Source organism: Typopeltis vanoorti, chromosome 2, assembly GCF_054136105.1.
Source record: "Typopeltis vanoorti isolate ZY-2024b chromosome 2, IOZ_Tvanoo_1.0, whole genome shotgun sequence".
Classification (NCBI taxonomy): Eukaryota; Metazoa; Arthropoda; class Arachnida; order Uropygi; family Thelyphonidae; genus Typopeltis; species Typopeltis vanoorti.
The window spans coordinates 114165824-114184672 of NC_143550.1; the positions used below are offsets into that span (position 1 = coordinate 114165824).

General features: G+C 35.0%; 1 protein-coding gene across 7 annotated transcripts in view; it reads right to left on the reverse strand.

The window, feature by feature from the left end:
* The window catches only part of mTor (serine/threonine-protein kinase Tor), an 816233-nt gene that overhangs the window by 343628 nt on the left and 453756 nt on the right, over positions 1-18849 (reverse strand). For all 7 annotated transcript variants that reach the window (XM_090412780.1, XM_090412800.1, XM_090412771.1 and 4 more), the window contains one exon: positions 1039-1139. In XM_090412780.1, the coding sequence (XP_090268906.1) occupies positions 1039-1139 (101 nt within the window). The remainder of the gene's footprint in view (positions 1-1038; positions 1140-18849) is intronic.

The window sequence follows — 18849 nt, forward strand, 5'->3', positions numbered from 1 at the left end:
TGTGAGTGCACAGGATGTCAAAATTTTACAGGCTGATTTGGATAGTTTGGAGGACTGGGCTAGGAAAAATGGATGTCAATTTAATGTGGCAAAGTGTAAGGTTATGCACTTTGGGGTGAAAAGAATAGCAGCAGTATATCGCATTGGTGGAACCGTACTCCAGGAGATTGATGAGGCCAGGGATTTGGGAGTGTTGGTGGACAGGGAATTGAAGTTTAGGGGGCACATTGCAAAAGTGACTAAATCAGCTCATCAAATCACTTGGCTTCTGAAAAATACTTTAACATGCAGAGACAAACAAGTTGTTGTTCCTCTGTATCAAGCCTTGATAAGACCCCATCTGGACTACTGTGCCCAGTTATGGGCACCAGGGTTTCTTCGTGATGGGGAGGAAGTGGAGAGGATCCAGAGACGAGTGACCAAGATGATAGCAGGTCTGTGGAATGAACCTTATGAGAATAGGTTGAAGATTTGTGGGTTGCAGAGATTGGACAGTAGGTAAAGGAGGGGTGATATGATTGAGACATTCAAATTACTGAAGGGTTTCTATAAGATTGATCCAGAAGATATTTTTGAAAATATGACTGGTGGTGGGAGGACTAGGGGCCATGCATGGAAGCTGGGCAAGAGCGTGGTTGACAAGGGTATTAGAGCTAGGTTTTTTACTTGGAAAGTGGTGAATGAGTGGAATAAGCTTCCAGAGTCTGTTGTGGGTGCTAGAACCATGAATGAGTTCAAGGCAAGGTATAATAGATACTGTGTCAATGTCGAATAGTTGTTCTTGACATGATGTTAGGGCCTCCCTCGATGAGTCTGTCGACTCCTTGGAGTTGCCCGGAACAATAATAACAAAATAATAATAACTTATACTTGGATAAAGGATTAAACCAAGTATATAATTTCTTGGTATCTTTAATTTAAGCAAAGTAGTTAGTATGTGGAGAGTATTGAATTTAGGAAAGGTATGATAGGAATGTTGCAAATTTTATAACCACATGAAGGTTTTCAGGTAATAAGAATAACAAATAATTTACTTACTAAGACCCCAGGAAGCAGCAGAAGCTATGTGGGCCATCTTCTGACGATAATTTTCATTGGCTTTAGGCCAAGTATCATTAGCTAGCTGATAAAGTTGAGCCCTGCAAATATATTTTTAAACAACTGTGATAAGAATTAAAATGAAAAAGGAGACAAGTGAATTAAACACACATACTTGAATAGTAATATAATACAAGGAAAGAAACAACCAAGGTCTATGAATAATAGTTAATCTAACTGTTATCTTGTGATAACAGTAACAATCTTGTTACTTACTTATTAAGCTGATATTTCATCTTGCATGCCATATTTTGTCTTGGATACAAAATGTTGCACTCATTTCCCAAAACCTGGATTACAAAATAACAAACTGCCATCCCTTCAAAGAAGTAACTTTAAAACTTCTTTCAAGCCTTATGAAAAATTAGCTGATGCTTATCTAATCACCAAAAGAGTATTTTCATCACTTAGCTCAACCTGGCATCTGAAGTATTTCCTGTTTCATGTAAATGTGCATATACAATTCAATACCACATTATGGCTACTCCAGGGTCATAGATCCTGCCACTAATTCAGATTGATTCAGTGTAAAAAGACCTGCATTCGATTCTCCTTGTGATGAGAGTAATCATTTGATGGAAATTTTTTCACTTGGCTATGCTATCAATTATATATTTGGTTTAATCCTTTATCCAAGTGTAAGCAAACAAAGTTTGTGCCTGAATTAAATGTGGCAAAAGTGGTTATACCACCTTTGCCACAAGTTGCTCCAGTCCTGAAAATGCTTCAGGCGCAAACTTTGTTTGCTTACACTTGGATAAAGAATTAAACCAAAATAATTGGTAGCATAGCCAAGTGAAAAAACTTCCATCAACTTATCCAGAGAATTTTAATAATAAGGTGTAACACCTTTTGGCAACTGGTATATAGAAATATGATGTCTCCATTACTTCCACTTTAATATCACCACCACTGGGTCTGGCTCCCACTGATGAGATCTCAATAAAGGTTGAAACCAGTCTGGGTAGTGACTCTTCCCTTAATGCATAGCATTGTACATGTCGGCAAGGAGATGTGCTTTGTATTATGGGATACTAAGGAAAGTGATGAGAAGTTATACCACCTTTGCCACTAGTTGCCCCAGTCCTGAAGATACTTCAGGCAAACTTTGTTTACTTACACTTGGATAAAGGATTAAACCAAATATATAACTGAGAGTAATCTTTATATGGACTTTTCAACTAATGAGTTAGATGATCTCATATGAAGGTAGCAAGGTGTTTTCTCCAGGAAACTCAAGTTTTTCATCTCATGTACAGGCAAATTGGCCATGAGAACACATGCAATTTGCAGACAAAAAATACTGGTAGTGGTGGCCAGTAGTTGCCATAGATATTAATAGTATCATTAGGTTGTAACTGGAGAATTAATTAGCAGGGGAGATGGCAAGATGTATCAGAATAGAGTGCCCGTCCATGATAAGTCCTTGGAATGCTTGGAGGTGTCATATTATAATAATAATAATATATAAACCTAACAGAATGGTTTTGGAATTGGATCTATAACATTCTCCTACCTTAATACAAAAAAAGTTGTCTTTAAAGAGTCACATTAAAAAAAAAAAAATCACATATATACTCAGTCCTAAAAAGCAGCATTAGATGTCACTTTCAGTTCACAGCAGGCCCCATATCTTATCTACTGACATCATCCTTGATTATTTATGAGGCATTATCATGTGTAACATTCAGAAAGAAAAACTGTTTAATTGCTAGTTCTGTACATCTTCAGATTAAGCACAAATGGAAAAGAAAAAGAAATTAAGAGATATTTCTAAAATAATAACTGTTATACACAGGGCTGGTTTTATAATTAGGCAAACCTACGCAATTGCCTAGGGGCAACGAGACTTCGGTATGCCAGATTTTGCTACATATAAAACTAACAGAAACTCCTGTATTCCATAAAATTCATGTATGTAAGCATACCATTTCTTTGCTGGATGTGTCTATACGTCCAGCAAACCTGGAAAATATTCTGTCCACCTGCTGAAAGAATATGAATAAAAAGTGTAGTTTGACCCATCATGTCCATTAGAAGGGGCAATAATCCTTCACGCTGAAAAGAACATTTAACTAGATTATTTGGCATGCGTAGTAGCCGTTCAGTTGCCTACAGCAAGAAACGCAGTTGCTTGCTGTTTGCTCGGTAACCGGAATCTAAGTTATATCAGACTAAATACCTATGAGTTATATTCATTTTGCTGCTTATTTTTATCGTATAATTATAGTTTTTAATGCCAGTGCAAAATAAGAAATCCTTTCATACTTTCTTCACTTCATATTGTATCACTATGAGAGATCAATGTCACTATCACTTTTTGGGCTAATTATTTTAATCACCAATACATTTTAAAATTCTCCCAGAACTTGATTGAAGATAACTATTTTTGTCAAACAATTATTTTATAAATTCATGAAAATCCAAATCTAAAAATGAATACAGCCTCCATCTGTTCCAAATTAAGTTTTCTTTTTTATTCATAATCTTAGTTTGAAGGTTAGTCCACAGATTGTGTGAAGGTTAGCACTTTTAAATTTTGCTTTATAGAGAATCATATGTAAATCTTGAATCATATCATGTAATGCATAATTTTTATAAACGTAATCTGTAAGTTTTTGCATTTCAACTTTCTTGGTTTCCCTCAATCACTCCCTACAAATCGAAATAAATGGCAGTTACGAAGTCAACTGTTATGTACATATTTTCGGCTAATTTCGATATTATGCGGCAATTTTGAAGTAGCGATATTTTCCCTACACCTTTCTTCGAAACGTGTAGGTGCATGTGTCAAAATGAAATTTTATTTCCAAAATATTCATAACAGAATTAATTTGCCTTTAATGGCTAACTCCCCCCCTCCCAAAATTATCACCACACACACACACACACACACAAAATACTGCTAGATAACATATGTGCACTTTCTTTTTGTTTGAATTTGTTATTTTTCCAAAGTAATTGTACTGTTGCAGTTTTAAGCAAAAGACAAAGGCTAAGAATCTCTGATAAAATACTATTGGATATAAATTTTTGATATTAAAAAGACTGACAATCGGAAACCCCGAGTAATGCAATTGAACATCATTTGTATTCATTAAAAGAAAAAAAAAATTGTTCCTAAAATTGAAATGTGCGACCCATATAATTTTATTTTGCAAGAAAAGAAAGCAAAATGTCCTATTTATTTCAATAAATGTTATTTAAAAAATATAAACATTTGACATATTTCCAATGTAAACAAACATTTTGATTATTTATTGTCGCACACTTTCTTTTTGTTTGAATTTGTTATTTTTCCAAAGTAATTGTACTGTTGCAGTTTTAAGCAAAAGACAAAGGCTAAGAATCTCTGATAAAATACTATTGGATATAAATTTTTGATATTAAAAAGACTGACAATCGGAAACCCCGAGTAATGCAATTGAACATCATTTGTATTCATTAAAAGAAAAAAAAAATTGTTCCTAAAATTGAAATGTGCGACCCATATAATTTTATTTTGCAAGAAAAGAAAGCAAAATGTCCTATTTATTTCAATAAATGTTATTTAAAAAATATAAACATTTGACATATTTCCAATGTAAACAAACGTTTTGATTATTTATTGTCGCACACGTGAAATTTGTTTTAATTTGGGAAGAGACATGATAAATAAATTGTGCAGCAAAAGAAGGTCAAATATAGTAGGACAGTAAAGCAATTCCAAGTAATACAGTGCACATAAAGACAATAATCCATTAATGGCAGGGGGGGGAGTAATTGCATTTTAACAGATAGAATGCTGATGAAGTTTCATCAGCATTCTACATTTTTATTAGATTAAACGGATTTTGAGTATACAGGTAACCCCCGTATAACGCAGATGTTAGGTTCCATAGAAGTGCCTCATTAAAATCGCGTTATGCAAGACTCGGATCACATACAAAAAGTAGGGTTATGTTCAGAAATCGTTTTTTTTTTTTTATTTTAAATTATATAAAAAATAATGAGATATCCAACAAAAAAATATTTTTATTTAATTCAGGTAATTCATCTAAGTTAAGAAGGCATGTAAACTATGACACAAATACATAATATAAAATTATAAAAAATTACAAATTATAATTAAGCTTCATCGCACATAATGCATAAATGTTTTAGGCAAAATAAAAATAAGTGCATATTTTAATCTTTCATAGCACGAGGATTTGAGGATCAGTTAATAAACATTAGTTTTGTCATGTAATCACCTGATGTATTACTACAAAACAGTAGAGTAATTCTGTCTTTGGAAACTTTGAATCCAGGAGCTGATCTTTCGTTTTTCGAAATATAGGTGCGTTTTGGCATTTTTTTGCAATATAACCCGGATTCATCACCATTGAACACCTGGTCTGCATTATAAATGTTTATAAACATTGAGAGTTTTTTTGTTTAATAAGATTTCCATCCAAAGGAATTTTCTTTTGAGTGCATCTTCTTTCCAAATCATTACAGATTTCTTCATTTTTCTCTTAGAAAATTGCATACACGAGCAACAAGCTTTGCACTTACCATTGTTATGTCTTGGTTTTTCTTTCAATCTATGTTACTATTATCCCCTCTTGTGCCAACTAAAAACGAGATCTCCAGTCTACCTCTCTGGGGTTGTCTCCTTTTCGAATTCTGACAAATTTGTTTGTTCCAGCTGCGCCAGTCAGAATCCTAGGACAGAAGAATTCTTGCTCAGAGAAACTTTCCCAGAGTTCTAACACCTACCTAAATTCGTTAAATATATATAGCGCCTGTAGAGATCTCAGTTTGCAGTCATGGCCCTATCCTTTCTAATTATTCTATACCTTCCCCTTTATTATTATTATTATTATTATTATGCGACACCTACAAGGAGTCCAAAGACTCATCGAGGGAGAGTGTGCCAACACTATTGAACGATTGATCCCCTTCCAACTACTAACCGTGCTCAAACTTGATTAAGTTTTTTGCATGCAATTAATAGCAGAGGCTCTACCAATCGACCAACTTCACTGGCTAGGTTCAAACTTTTATGAGTGGTAAATTAGTCTCATGCTCAAGCAAAACTCAGGCTTAAATAGTAGAACATGTTTATTAAAGATCTAATGAGTTTACAATTAGGTTTAAACTTATCAAAAGCTTATTACAATACCTATACTAAATCAACTGACTATCATAAATGAACACTAGTTAATGAACATATCTCATATCCTCTGGTCAATTAAAACACACTTAACATGGAAAATTACAAGTTTACAATTTTAACTTCAAGTGCTAACACAGACCCCACCACATTAATTGGGTCCCACACAAGAACTTAAGTCCTCCAATTACCAGTCCAATGGAGTTAACAAGTTACAATGCATATAAGTCATTCAAAAGGTTCTCTAGGTAATTGTCCATTATCTTCCAATTAGAAATTGATTCACCCTTTTCCTCTAATGCTAATTGTTAATAAAATAAGAGAATACTGTACATTACCATTGCCGCATGAGGTTACCATGTCCCCTTTATCCGTCCTTTACTGTTAGATACATTACTGCTTCAGTGGGTTGCGTCCACATGGAGGTCACTTCGCTTGTCCCGTACAACCATTTTCTGCACTCTGCTGAGCAAACGCTCGTCTTCGCTGGTCACTATAGCCAGACTGCCCGTTTCCCTGGAGGAACTCTCCATTGTCTCATTATGGTAGCATTTCTACCGATGGCCCAAGTTGGTGGACGCCGTCATCTCGCGTGCAGCTCACCTGATACTCACCAGTCAGCAACGGGGAGAAACTTGCCATCTGAAGTCGTAGAATTCCCTTCCATTGGTCGGCATCGTGGGTCCGTATGAAAACAGGAACAGAAAAAACGAGGTTGAACAACGCATTTTATTTTCCCCTTGTTGTGCCCTCTTTCTCATTGCAGAAGTTTTCTCACGCCACCTTCCTATTGGTCTTTAAGTTGTTTAGTCACGACTCTTCTCCTCAAGAGCGCTCTTTTCGGGGAACGCAAGTTCAACTCGCTTTCCACGAATGCCTTCGCTTCGGGCATTACGCTTATCGTGGGTAACTCAAATGCAACCTTTGGACTTTTGTTTGCATTGACATACATTTTGCATAGAGTATTTTTTTCTTATTAGTGTTTTCAAACAACAATATTTCTATCTAGACAGACAAATTCCTCCTTTTCTCTTTTGTACTTCATTTTAAGGTAATTCAATTACATTCTCTATTAACAATTTGTTTCTTTACTAACAGTACAAGTATTTCTTGGTTATTATTGTATTCTTGTTAAATCTTGAATGAATGATCCTTTTGATGAAAAGGTCCTCATTCAAGATCTAACAAAGCCCCCCCCCCCCTTAACTAAAAAAATTTTTCTTAAAATTTTTTTTTTTTCTAAGTTTTTCCTCACTTCTCTGGAGATGACTCTTCCACTTTGCTTAGATCTTAATTCAAGCTCACGCTTGGGCCAGAATTCAGGTTCTTATTAAATCTTGAATGAATGATCCTTTTGATGTAAAGGCCCTCATTCGAGATCTAACACCGTTGACCCAGCAATAAACACTTTCTCAGATTTTATGTTCATTGTGTTTGATTGTTTGAATTGCTGATTCATTTAAATTCAAAGTCCTTACAACACCTGGTTTTTCTCCATTTTTCAACCAATCCATGATTTTAATTTTTTTTCTCGAGAGAAATTTTCTTCGAGACGAATTTCCTTTTCAATATTCATTTTTTTTCCCTTTCAATGCAATTTGTAGCCATTACTATAAAAATAATTTTTTTACGTAAAAAAGATTACATATTAATTATGTATGTAACTCACCAGAAAATAAAGTGCTCAGCTTGAGATAACACACTTATGATTTTTAATGCGCTTTCGTGGCAGAAAATGAAGACAATTTTCAACAATAAACACTTTATACGGTATACGATTGACATACATGCATGCTAAAGGGTGTTTCTTCTAATATAAATTCGCTACTTATAACTACCTGCGCAATACAGGCAGACACAAATTTAACAAAGATAAAATGTGATTTTTAAGTCGCACAGTGAAAAATATATATGAAAAGATAAAGGGTTACTACAATTTCTAGACTGTGTTTTTGTCAAAACCACGTTGAACAAGAGTTACTACAATTTGTAGACCACGTTATATTGAAACCGTGTTGGATAAGTACCGCATTATACGAGGGTTACCTGTATTTGCAAACAGATATATTCAACATAGCTTAGCCAGATTTGTTGTAAAAAGTGCCGCATTTGAAGAAATATTAGCAGCATAGTAATAAAATAGCAAAATAACACCAAAACAAGATGAGACACATCTGTAGAAATCTATTATTAAAGTCCTTTTAATTATGAAACTCTATAAAGATATATTTAATAAATTGGTTGTATTTTTGTGTTTTAATTACATAAACTAGTTTCATTTTGTCGCAGATGGTTTTCGCATCTGAACTACCTGGACTATTGTTCTTATCAATATTACTAAATTCCAATCTCCTACTCTGGAAATTTTCTCTTAGTAAATGTTTGACTTCACTGACTTAGCAGCCTAATCCAGAAATTAAATATATAGTCAGTTTAATCCATAACGTTCTTAAGAATATTTCACCCTGTGATTTCCCAGAATCCTGTTAGGAAAGAACAAATCGCTGAGTATCAAACTTGCGATTATTTTGAAACACGTTTTTGAGACAACAGAGGGTTTTCTTTTTTGTATGTGCTGCTATTTGTATTAATTAGTGGGTAAGAGCAGTTTCTATATCACATAAACAGAGCATTTGATTATCAAGTTTATTATTATTTATAAATTAAATTGATTTTTTAGTTCATTTTTTGTGCATCAAGATTCTAGTTATTTTAGGGTAAAATGTCCAGTAAAAAAGTGGATGTTAGCGAGCATAGCAACTTATTGTTATTAGTGATTGCTTCTGGAGTTGAATAAATCTTAATTGTGCGATAAAGTTGGAACTGAATTAATCCTATATATATTATATGTTTTTTATGTGAATCCCAGGCCTCTAGTAAGTAAGTAAGGTGGTCTCGTACTAGGCGACAAAATTTACCTTTCACCTAAAGTTGGGTGGTTGGAAAGCAGATACGTTAACCATCCTGTCAACCAGGGAGGCATATTGTGCATGTTATTGCAAACTGAAACGTTTTATATTTATATTTAGATCCATGTTGTAATTCCATAAATATAATGATTTTTGCTACAATTTTTATTATCGTAAATTCAAAATTTTTATTTTTAATGAGAATATCTGAACTTTACAGTTGATAAAGTTCCTATTTTTACCTTGATTAGCAACCTTAATTTGATTGCATTTAAATTCTTTCCTTTTATTTATTTTTATTTTTTAAAGACTTTTATCCTTATACTAAATTATTGCCATACCTTTTAATATTTTTTCGGTATTCAGAATTTTTGTAGCAACTATGATCATTTTCAGTGTTGAAACAAATAAAAAATTATTTAAGAAGCAACTTGCACCAAAATAAAACAAGTGACCTGTTGTTATTATGCACTGAATCAGATATAATGGACACGATTAATTATGATGACATTGTATATATATTTGCTAAAACCAAAGCCAGAAAAGAAAAAAAAAAACTTTTAGTTATTCATTTTTTTCATTTAAATTTGAACTGATTTATTTTTACTTTTTTTTAAATGCAAATATATGTATACCGATGTTGTATTGTGTTATTAAAATTAGTTATTCAATAAAAGGAAAATTGAAAGGAGATAAATTTTTTATGAGAGAGGACTAGAAAGTTTTGTTAAAGGTAGCGAAAGAAAAGAGTGAAAGAATTAGAATGGTGAGTCTGTTGCTGCAGTATGACAGAGAGGAGTTTAGAAGGAGGGCCATAATTGCAAATGACATTATGCGCAGGTTATGCAGATGGTGTGGTGTGGAATGAGTTTGAATGGACTTAGTGTGCGAAGGCTGGAAAAAGTGTTGCTGAATGAAATGAAAATGGATGTGAAAAACCGGGGAAACTAGAACTACCAAGGAGGGGGTGGGGGAGTGGATATGCGGACATCAGTGAGACAGTTGAGTGTAAGAATGTATATAATGTACCCGAGTCAGAACTAAGGACAAAAAATGGGAATGGGACATTTAGAATAATGCATCAAGATAGGGGTGGGACAAAGGGATCACTGCATTTCATGTATACTAATGCCAGGAGTATTAGGAACAAGAAGGAAGAATTTTTGGCCATGATTGGCTCTTCCTGGCCACAGGTTATTGGCATTAGTGAAACATGGCTGACGGAAGATGATATAGTTAGTGGGATAGAATGTGTAGGTTATAGTGTGTTTAGGAGGGACAGAGAGAATAAAATGGGGGGGAGGGGTGTTATTGATGATAGCTGATGAACTGCAGCCAAGGAGAATTGAAGTTGTATCGCAGGATAGTGAAAGGAGCTCATTTGAGGCTATTTAGTGTGAGATGGAGACTGGCAGAATAAAATATACAGTTGGGTGCTGCTATAGACCAGGTGATGGAATAGATGGTGGAGATAGTATGCATAAACAAATTGATGAAATGAGTAGAAGGAGGGTAATTATTATGGGGGATTTCAACAATGGTAACATTGATTGGAAGGAGGAGAGGACACATATGAGGAAGGAAATCGATTTTATTCAATTATTAAGGGATAACTATCTGAGACAGCATGTAATTGAAAATACTAGGGGGTGTGAGAGTGCTTGACCTGGTAACAGCATCTCAGAATTTGACTGTAATGAATATGACCATTTTGCCACCTATTGGTGAGAGTGATCATAAGGTCTTTACCTGGGAGGTGGCTTAAGGTGAGGAATTTTCGATTAAGACAGGGTATATATGGAATTACCGTGCTGGCAGGTACGACAAGCTTAGGAGATTGCTGGGATCAGTGCCATGGCATGTAAAACTGCAAGGGCTGGACATCGATATGGCTGATTGCATACCTAGGGTCCGAATAGTAAAACAAGTAGGGGTTAAATGGATGAATAACACCATAAAGCTTGAGCTGCAAAAAAAGAAACAACTGTGGAGGGTATTTAAAGAAAGGGGTGTCCTGCAGGCACACAAATGGTATAAAGTGCAGGCCAGAAGGGTAACGAGTGTGGTAAAAAAAAGCAAAAGTGGATTATGAAAGGAAACTAGCTATGCAAGCTAATCAGAATCCCAAACAGTTCTTTCAATATGCTGCAAGCAAGAAAAAACTGAGTAACTTACTCAAGTTTTATAAACTGAGTAACTTTTTTAAACTGAGTAACTTACTCAAGTTTTATAACAAGGTGACTGCTGAACTGGATAAGGGTAATGGGTTTACAGCGATACTGCTGGACCTGGCAAAGGCGTTTGACAGGATACCACATGGATACCACACGGCAAAATGATTTTAAGGAATGACGATGGTAAGGAGGTCACTGAATCAGTTGATATAGTGGAGTTACTGAGTGTGCACTGAAAAAATGAAGGAACCATTAGTTTATACGGGAATTGTGATGAATGAAGTGGAGGTGAAGAGTCTATTACAGAACCTTAATGTGAATACATCTGTGGGATTGGATGGTATACTGGCACGGGTCTTGCGTGAAGCGGCTAAGGAATTATCAGTGCCCTTGACCATGTTGTTTAATCTGAGTTTCGGATCTGGTTTAGTCCCGAAGGTGTGGAAAGAGGGGAAAATAGTTTCACTGCATAAAGGAGGATCCAAGACTACGGTTGCAAATTACCGACCAATCAGCATATCAAGAGTTGTGTCAAGGTCTTAGAGAAAGTAGTCAAAGGAAAAATACAGGAATGGATTGATGAAAATGAGATACTGTACGGGGGACAGCATGGCTTTGTGAAGGGTAGATCATGCCTGAGTAACTTACTCAAGTTTTATAACAAGGTGACTGCTGAACTGGATAAGGGTAATGGGTTTACAGCGATACTGCTGGACCTGGCAAAGGCGTTTGACAGGATACCACATGGAATTCTAATCAGTAAACTACAACATATGGGAATGGATATAGGGTTGGTGAGATGGATAGGTGGGTGGTTGATGGAGAGATATCAAAGAGTAGTTTATTCAGGAGTAGAGTCCAAAAGACGGCCTGTGACTAGTGGTGTGCCACAGGGTTCTGTTCTTGGACCACTGCTGTTTAATCTGTTCATTAACGATATAGGGAAGGATCTAAGAGGAACAGTTCATTTGTTCGCTGATGACGCAAAATTGGGTAGGGCGATAGTGAAAGCAGAAGATGTCAAAATCTTGCAGGATGACTTGGATAGATTGGAGTTCTGGGCTAAGGAAAATGGATGTCAATTTAATGTCACAAAATGTAAGGTTATGCAACAATTTGGGGTGAAAAGATTAGCAGCAGTATACCACATTGGTGGAACTGTACTCCAGGTGATTGATGAGGCTAGGGAGTTGGGAGTGTTGGTGGATAGGGAGATGAAGTTTGGGGGGGGGGCACTTTGCAAAAGTAGCTAAATCAGCTCATCAACTCACTTGGTTGTTGAAAAATACCTTGATGAGCAGAGACAAGCAAGTTATTGTACCTCTGTACCGAGCCTTGATAAGACCTCATCTCGACTACTGTGCCCAGATTTGGTCACCAGGTTCCTTCTTGATGGGGAGGAGGTGGAGAGGATCCAGAGACGAGTGACTAAGATGATAGCAGGTCTGTGGAATGAACCATATGAGAACAAGTTGAAGATTTGTGGGCTGCAGAAACTAGTTGATAGGCATAAAAGGGGAGATATGATTGAGACATTCAAATTGCTAAAGGGATTCTATAGGATTAATTCAGAGGATATTTTTGAGATCTGGAGTGGTGGTGGGAGAACTAGGGGACACCTATGGAAGCTGGGCAAGAGTGTGATTAGTGGGAGTGTTAGAGCTGGGTTCTTTACTTTTAGAGTGGTAAATGAGTGGAATAAGCTGCCAGAGTCTGTTGTGGGTGCTATGACGGTGAGCGAGTTCAAGGCAAGGTATGATAGATACTGTGAAAATGTCGTATAGTTGTGTGGACATGATGTTTAGGGCCTCCCTCGATGAGTCTAAGGACTCCCTGGAGTCGCTCGAAATAATAATAAACTAAAAAAAGTGTTATTTTGGAGGCCTCATAATGATGTTGTGCCTCGGGCCTCCAAAAGTATAAATGCGGCCCTGGACACTGCCTTTTTGTAATGCTAGCGGTGAACGCTCATTTTCTGTACTTAAACGCGTTAAAAATATTTACACAATTCATTAAGTCAGATGCATTCGATAAATTTGCCAATTATGTTCATAGAAGAGAATATTGTTGAATTATTAGATTATAAATGTATGATAGATGAGTTATATAGTTATAACTTATAAGATATATATAATTGATAAATACTTCATTAAGCAAATAAAAATGTATTTGTGAATTACTGAGTAGTTTAAAGTCCATATTTTTTTATAATTAAATTTATTTTTATTTATAAATATTTCAGTTACTGGATTTTGAAAATGGATAAAAAGAAAACAGGTTTTGAGTATCGGAAACGTAAAGCATAAAAGGAAGAAAGATTGAAAAAACAGGAAGGTGCATTTTTAAAATATCTTTGCCTAGAAGATCGTAATCACATACAAGAAGAAAATGTTCAAGATTATTCATTGGATAATTCACCTAATGAATTGGAGGAGAATTCTACAGATACCAAAAATTGGATTAAAACATCGAAGGAGAAATCTACAGATCATATGAGTATTGTTGATTCTGAAGCTGATTGTTCTACAGATCCAATCATAAAAGGATTTGATTTTACAAATTTAAATTATAATGATCCAGCAACTTGGTTCCTGTAAAATTTTCCAATATCAATCAATTACATCAACTATTAGTTGAACATAGACCTGAATAGATTCATAATTTTGATTTTCTGAAAGATTACAATAACAGAAAATTTCCAATGCTCATTATACTTGAAGACTTTTTAACAGTGAGACAATGCAGCGTTTGTGGTTATTGTATTCAAAATCCACGGATTCTGCATTTTGTTTCTGCTGTTTATTATTTGATCAATGGTGGATTAACCTTGCTGATTCTAGATTGAGGGACTGGAAGAATGCTTCTATTTTAGCTGCGCATGAAAAATGTCAAAGATGCGTTGAAAATTACCATAAGTGGAAAGAATTAGAAATTCAAATAAAAGAAAAGAAAACCATTGATGAAGAGAACTTGCTAGTTATTAGAAAAGAGGAGAAACATTGGGTGCAAGTATTAGAATGACTCTTTGCTTTAGTTGGCGTTAGCTATTCAAAATTTATCATTTTGAGGAACAAATGAGACATTGTTTTCACATGGAAACGGAAATTTTTTGAAATTTGTCGAATTTCTAGCCAAGTTTGATCCAATAATGAATGAAAATCTTCAAAGAATAAAAGATAAAGATGCAAATGTGCATTATCTTGGAAAAGATATTCAAAATGAAATAATAAACATCTTCGCTAATGCGATAAATAAGAAAATTTTAGAATCTGTTGTTGCCGCAAAATATTTTTCCATAATTATTGACTGTATGTCCGACATTCACAGAACAAATGAGGATAGTACTTCGATTCGTAGACACAGTTTCTATAAAAGAACACTTTTTGGGATTTATAGAAATAAAAATTATCACTGGAGAATTTTTATCAAATGAAATACTAGGAACTCTAGACAAATTTTCATTACCAATACAAGATTTACGAGATCAAGGATATGATAACGCCAGTAATATGAAAGGTGATATAAAAGGTGTGCAGCGACGAATTTCGAATATTAACCAGAGAGCAATGTATGTAGTCTGTAGTTCACATTCATTAAATTTAGTAGTAAATTGCATTGCTAATACTTTAGATGCCACAGCATTTTTTTTAGCGGTACATCATCTATATATTTTTTTCTGGTTCGACTCATCGATGGGAATACCTCAAAAGACACAAGTAATTTTGCACTCAAACCAGTCTGTGATACATGATGGGAGAGTCAAATTGACTCATTAAAGCCCCTAAGATATAATTTGTCTGATGTTCGAAGCACTGCAAGAAATATCTCAAGATGATAGTTTATGTGGATTAAGTGGAAATATCATGAAATTAGATGCAAGTAGTCTTCTTAAAACTTTAAGGAAGTTCAAATTTATCGCATCCTTAGTGATATACTTTTTGAAATAAACTTTACAAATAAACAACTTCAGAATACAAGCCTTGAATTGGTGCCATAAATTGTATTAATGATACAAAGAATTTCTTAGTGAAAATCCGAAATGAGGTTGAATTTGAAAAGATGTTAACAGATGCGCAAAAAATCGTTGAGGTCGTAGGTGTAATGTCTAATTTTAAACAAAAAACAGTTAGACTTAGAGGGGAAAAAAAAAGAAACAATTTGCAGAGGATGAATTCATAACACATTTTAAACAAAAATTTAAGGTAGATTTTTATTTTTCAATTATTGATACCGCAATTGCATCTGTTGATAAAAAATTCAAGCACATGTCCACAATTAACAAAGTTTGGTTTTCTTTTAAATATATATGAATTTCCATAAATTACTTCAGCAGAATTGCTTAAAAAATGTTTGATATTGGAAAATTATTTAACACATGATAATTCTAGAGATATTGAGGGAACAGATTTATGTAGTGAATTACAAATAATAGCAAGGTGAATTCCAGAAAATACTTCCTCATTAGATGTCCTGTCATACATATGCAAAAGTAATTTAGAAAATAGTGTTCAATGTGTTTATTGCTCTGAGAATTTTTTCGACATTGCCAGTATTGGTAGCAAGTTCAGAAAGGATTTTCTCAAAAATTAAAACTTACAAAAACTTACAGTAACTCTACAATGGCTCAGGAATGACTCACTTGCCTAGCAATAATATTTATAGAGCATGAAATTGCATCTACAATCAATATAGATGAGTTAATTCAAAACTTTAACAAAGCAAAAGCCCGAAAGATTAATTTATCATAATTTTAGTATTTAAGATATAATAATATTCTTGCTATACAGATATTAGGAGGAATCATATATGTATACAAATGTATTGGTTTTGATTAATAAATTTTATATATGAATATTTATATACAGGGTGTCCCTGAATTCATGGCCCAAACATGAGGAGATGGTAGTACACACCGAAAGTACCAATATTTGTTATAGAATATGGGGCAGCAAATGCAGTGACAGACACAGATTTCCAGAGTGACATTCATTGGAGATCATTACAACAAACAATTGATACAAGTGGCACAATGGCAGAGTAGTGATTGGTGTACCTGCTTGTAAACACTGGGACTCAGGGGCGCATTTACCATTAGGTGCATGAAGTGCAAGCTGGGGGCCTCACTTCTCTATGGGGGCCACATTTTAAAACCTTGCTCCTCACAAAGAACAATAAATAAATAGCGTAGTTATACTAGCAAAATAGAATACTTATTTTTAAATATTAAATTCGGGGTGTTTAAGGGTCAAAGCTGTATTAACTGAGAGGAGACCTCCACATAGCCTTTAAAGGAATGCGGAGAACTGACCAGGGCTTCTGACCTAATGTCCAATCCTTACCTTTTCGTGGTGCACCCTGTTGGGTATCTATTTGGATACTGACCGAACGAGGATGGGCTGGCAATTTGGGATTTAGCCCAAATCCAGATGGGCTGGCAATAGGGGTGAATGAAACAAAAAAAGACCAAAACTGGTGAGATCTTTCTGAGCAATAAATACAATTTGTTATATTCAGACAATGACAATCGAGCAAAGGAAGGAGTAGCCATGGTATTCAACACAAAATATGAGGCTAATCTTCTTGAATGGCAGTCAGTCTCAAGTAGAGTAATGTGGGCAAATATGAGAATGGGGATCTGGACAATGAGACTTATTTGTGCCTATGGTCCCACAGAAGGTTCTACTAAGGTAGAAGTGGAGGAATTTTTTCAGGCTTTAGAAAAAGCAACTGACAAAATGAAAAATGAAAAGTTGGTCCTTGTTGGGGATCTAAATAGCAGAGTAGGAAATGATTGTGAGACATACAAAAATATTTTGGGAAAATTTGGAGAAAAGAGCAAAGCTAATAATAATGGCAAATATCTGTTGGACTTCTGCTCAGGACATGGACTGGTTATTACTAACACCATGTTCCAACATAAAAATGTGCACAAATTTACATGGAGAGAAGAGGCCAGGAATAAGAAAAGTCTCATTGACTATGTTATTGTTGATAGTGATGTTTTCTCCATGGTGCAGGACACCAGAGTGTACAGAGGATTTGAAATTGGAACTAATCAAGATTTAGTCTTGAGCAGGATAAAATTGAATTTCATATTGAAAAGAATAACATGTAAGAAAGTTTTAAAGCGAATAAAAGTTGAGCAGCTCTCAGATGTGAACGTAGACTAAAATACACAAAGATTATTGAAGAAAAAATGAAAGAGTTTGAGAACTGAATCAAACCTTGGAGATTCACTGGCAAACTCTGAAGAAAACATTGATTGATTCTGCCAGAGAGGCATGTGGTGAGGTTGTCTCTAAGGATAAAAAAATCAGAACTCCCTGGTGGACACAGGAAGTTAAAGAGGCAGTGAAGGAAAAGAAGAAAGCATATCAAAAGTTCCTGTCAAGTAAGTCAGCTAGTGCTCTTAGAGAATATAGAGACAAATGCAAGAATGCTAAACACTGTGTAAAACTAGCTAAACAAAAGTCATGGGAGGACTTTGGCAAGAATATAGAAAATAAATATCAAGAAGGTGGCAAAATATTCTGCAGTTTGTTGAAGAAGCTTAGGAATGGAAGAAACAGTGCTGTAAAAGGAATTAGAGATGATAAAGGTGACATGAAAACGGGAGAAAAAGATATCCTTGAAGTATGGGGTAATTACTTTGAAAAACTGCTAAATGAAACAAGCAGTGATGACAGAGCAGTGGTAAAAAACACTGACCAGGCATGCAATCAGGAATACATATCCATACTTGAAGTAGAAAAAGCCATCAAAGGCTTGAAATGTGGAAAGGCATCAGGAGTAGATGATATTCGACCAGAAATGCTGAAGTATTGTGGTGGTATAAGAGTCTTACAGTGGCTGCACTGCAAAGTTCAGAAAGCCTGGACAGAGGGACAAATTCCCGATGATTGGAGTAGAGCTCTCATAGTACCCATATATATAAAAAGGGAAATAAAATTGAATGTGAGAATTACAGAGGTATTTCCCTACTGAGTGTTCCTGACAAGATCTATGCAAGTATACTTGAGAAACGATTGAGAAGAATTGTGGAAGGAAAGCTTGGTGAATAATAAGCTGGATTCAGGCCAAGTAGAAGCTGTCAGGATCAGATCTTCACTTTATAACAAATAGTCGAGAAATCATGGAAATATAACAAAGATCTGTATTTAAGTTTTGTCGATCTGGAAAAGGCATACGACAAGGTGCTAAGAGAGAAGCTATTCAATACACTACAGTTATATGGTGTCAGTGGGGCATAACATCAAGCAATACTTAGTTTTTACTTTGAGTTGTAAGTCAGCAGTTAGAATTGAAGGAAGTACAGGAAGATGGTTTAATGTTAAATCTGGTGTGAGACAAGGATGTACATTATCCCCTCTGTTATTATCTATATGGATCACGTTATGAAGGAAAGTGGTATTAAACATGATATCAAAATTGGAGATGTTAATGTCAGCTCTTTGCTTTATGCAGACAATGCTATACTTCTAAATAAATCTGCTACAAGTCTGCAAGATTCTCTGACTAAATTGAATAGCTG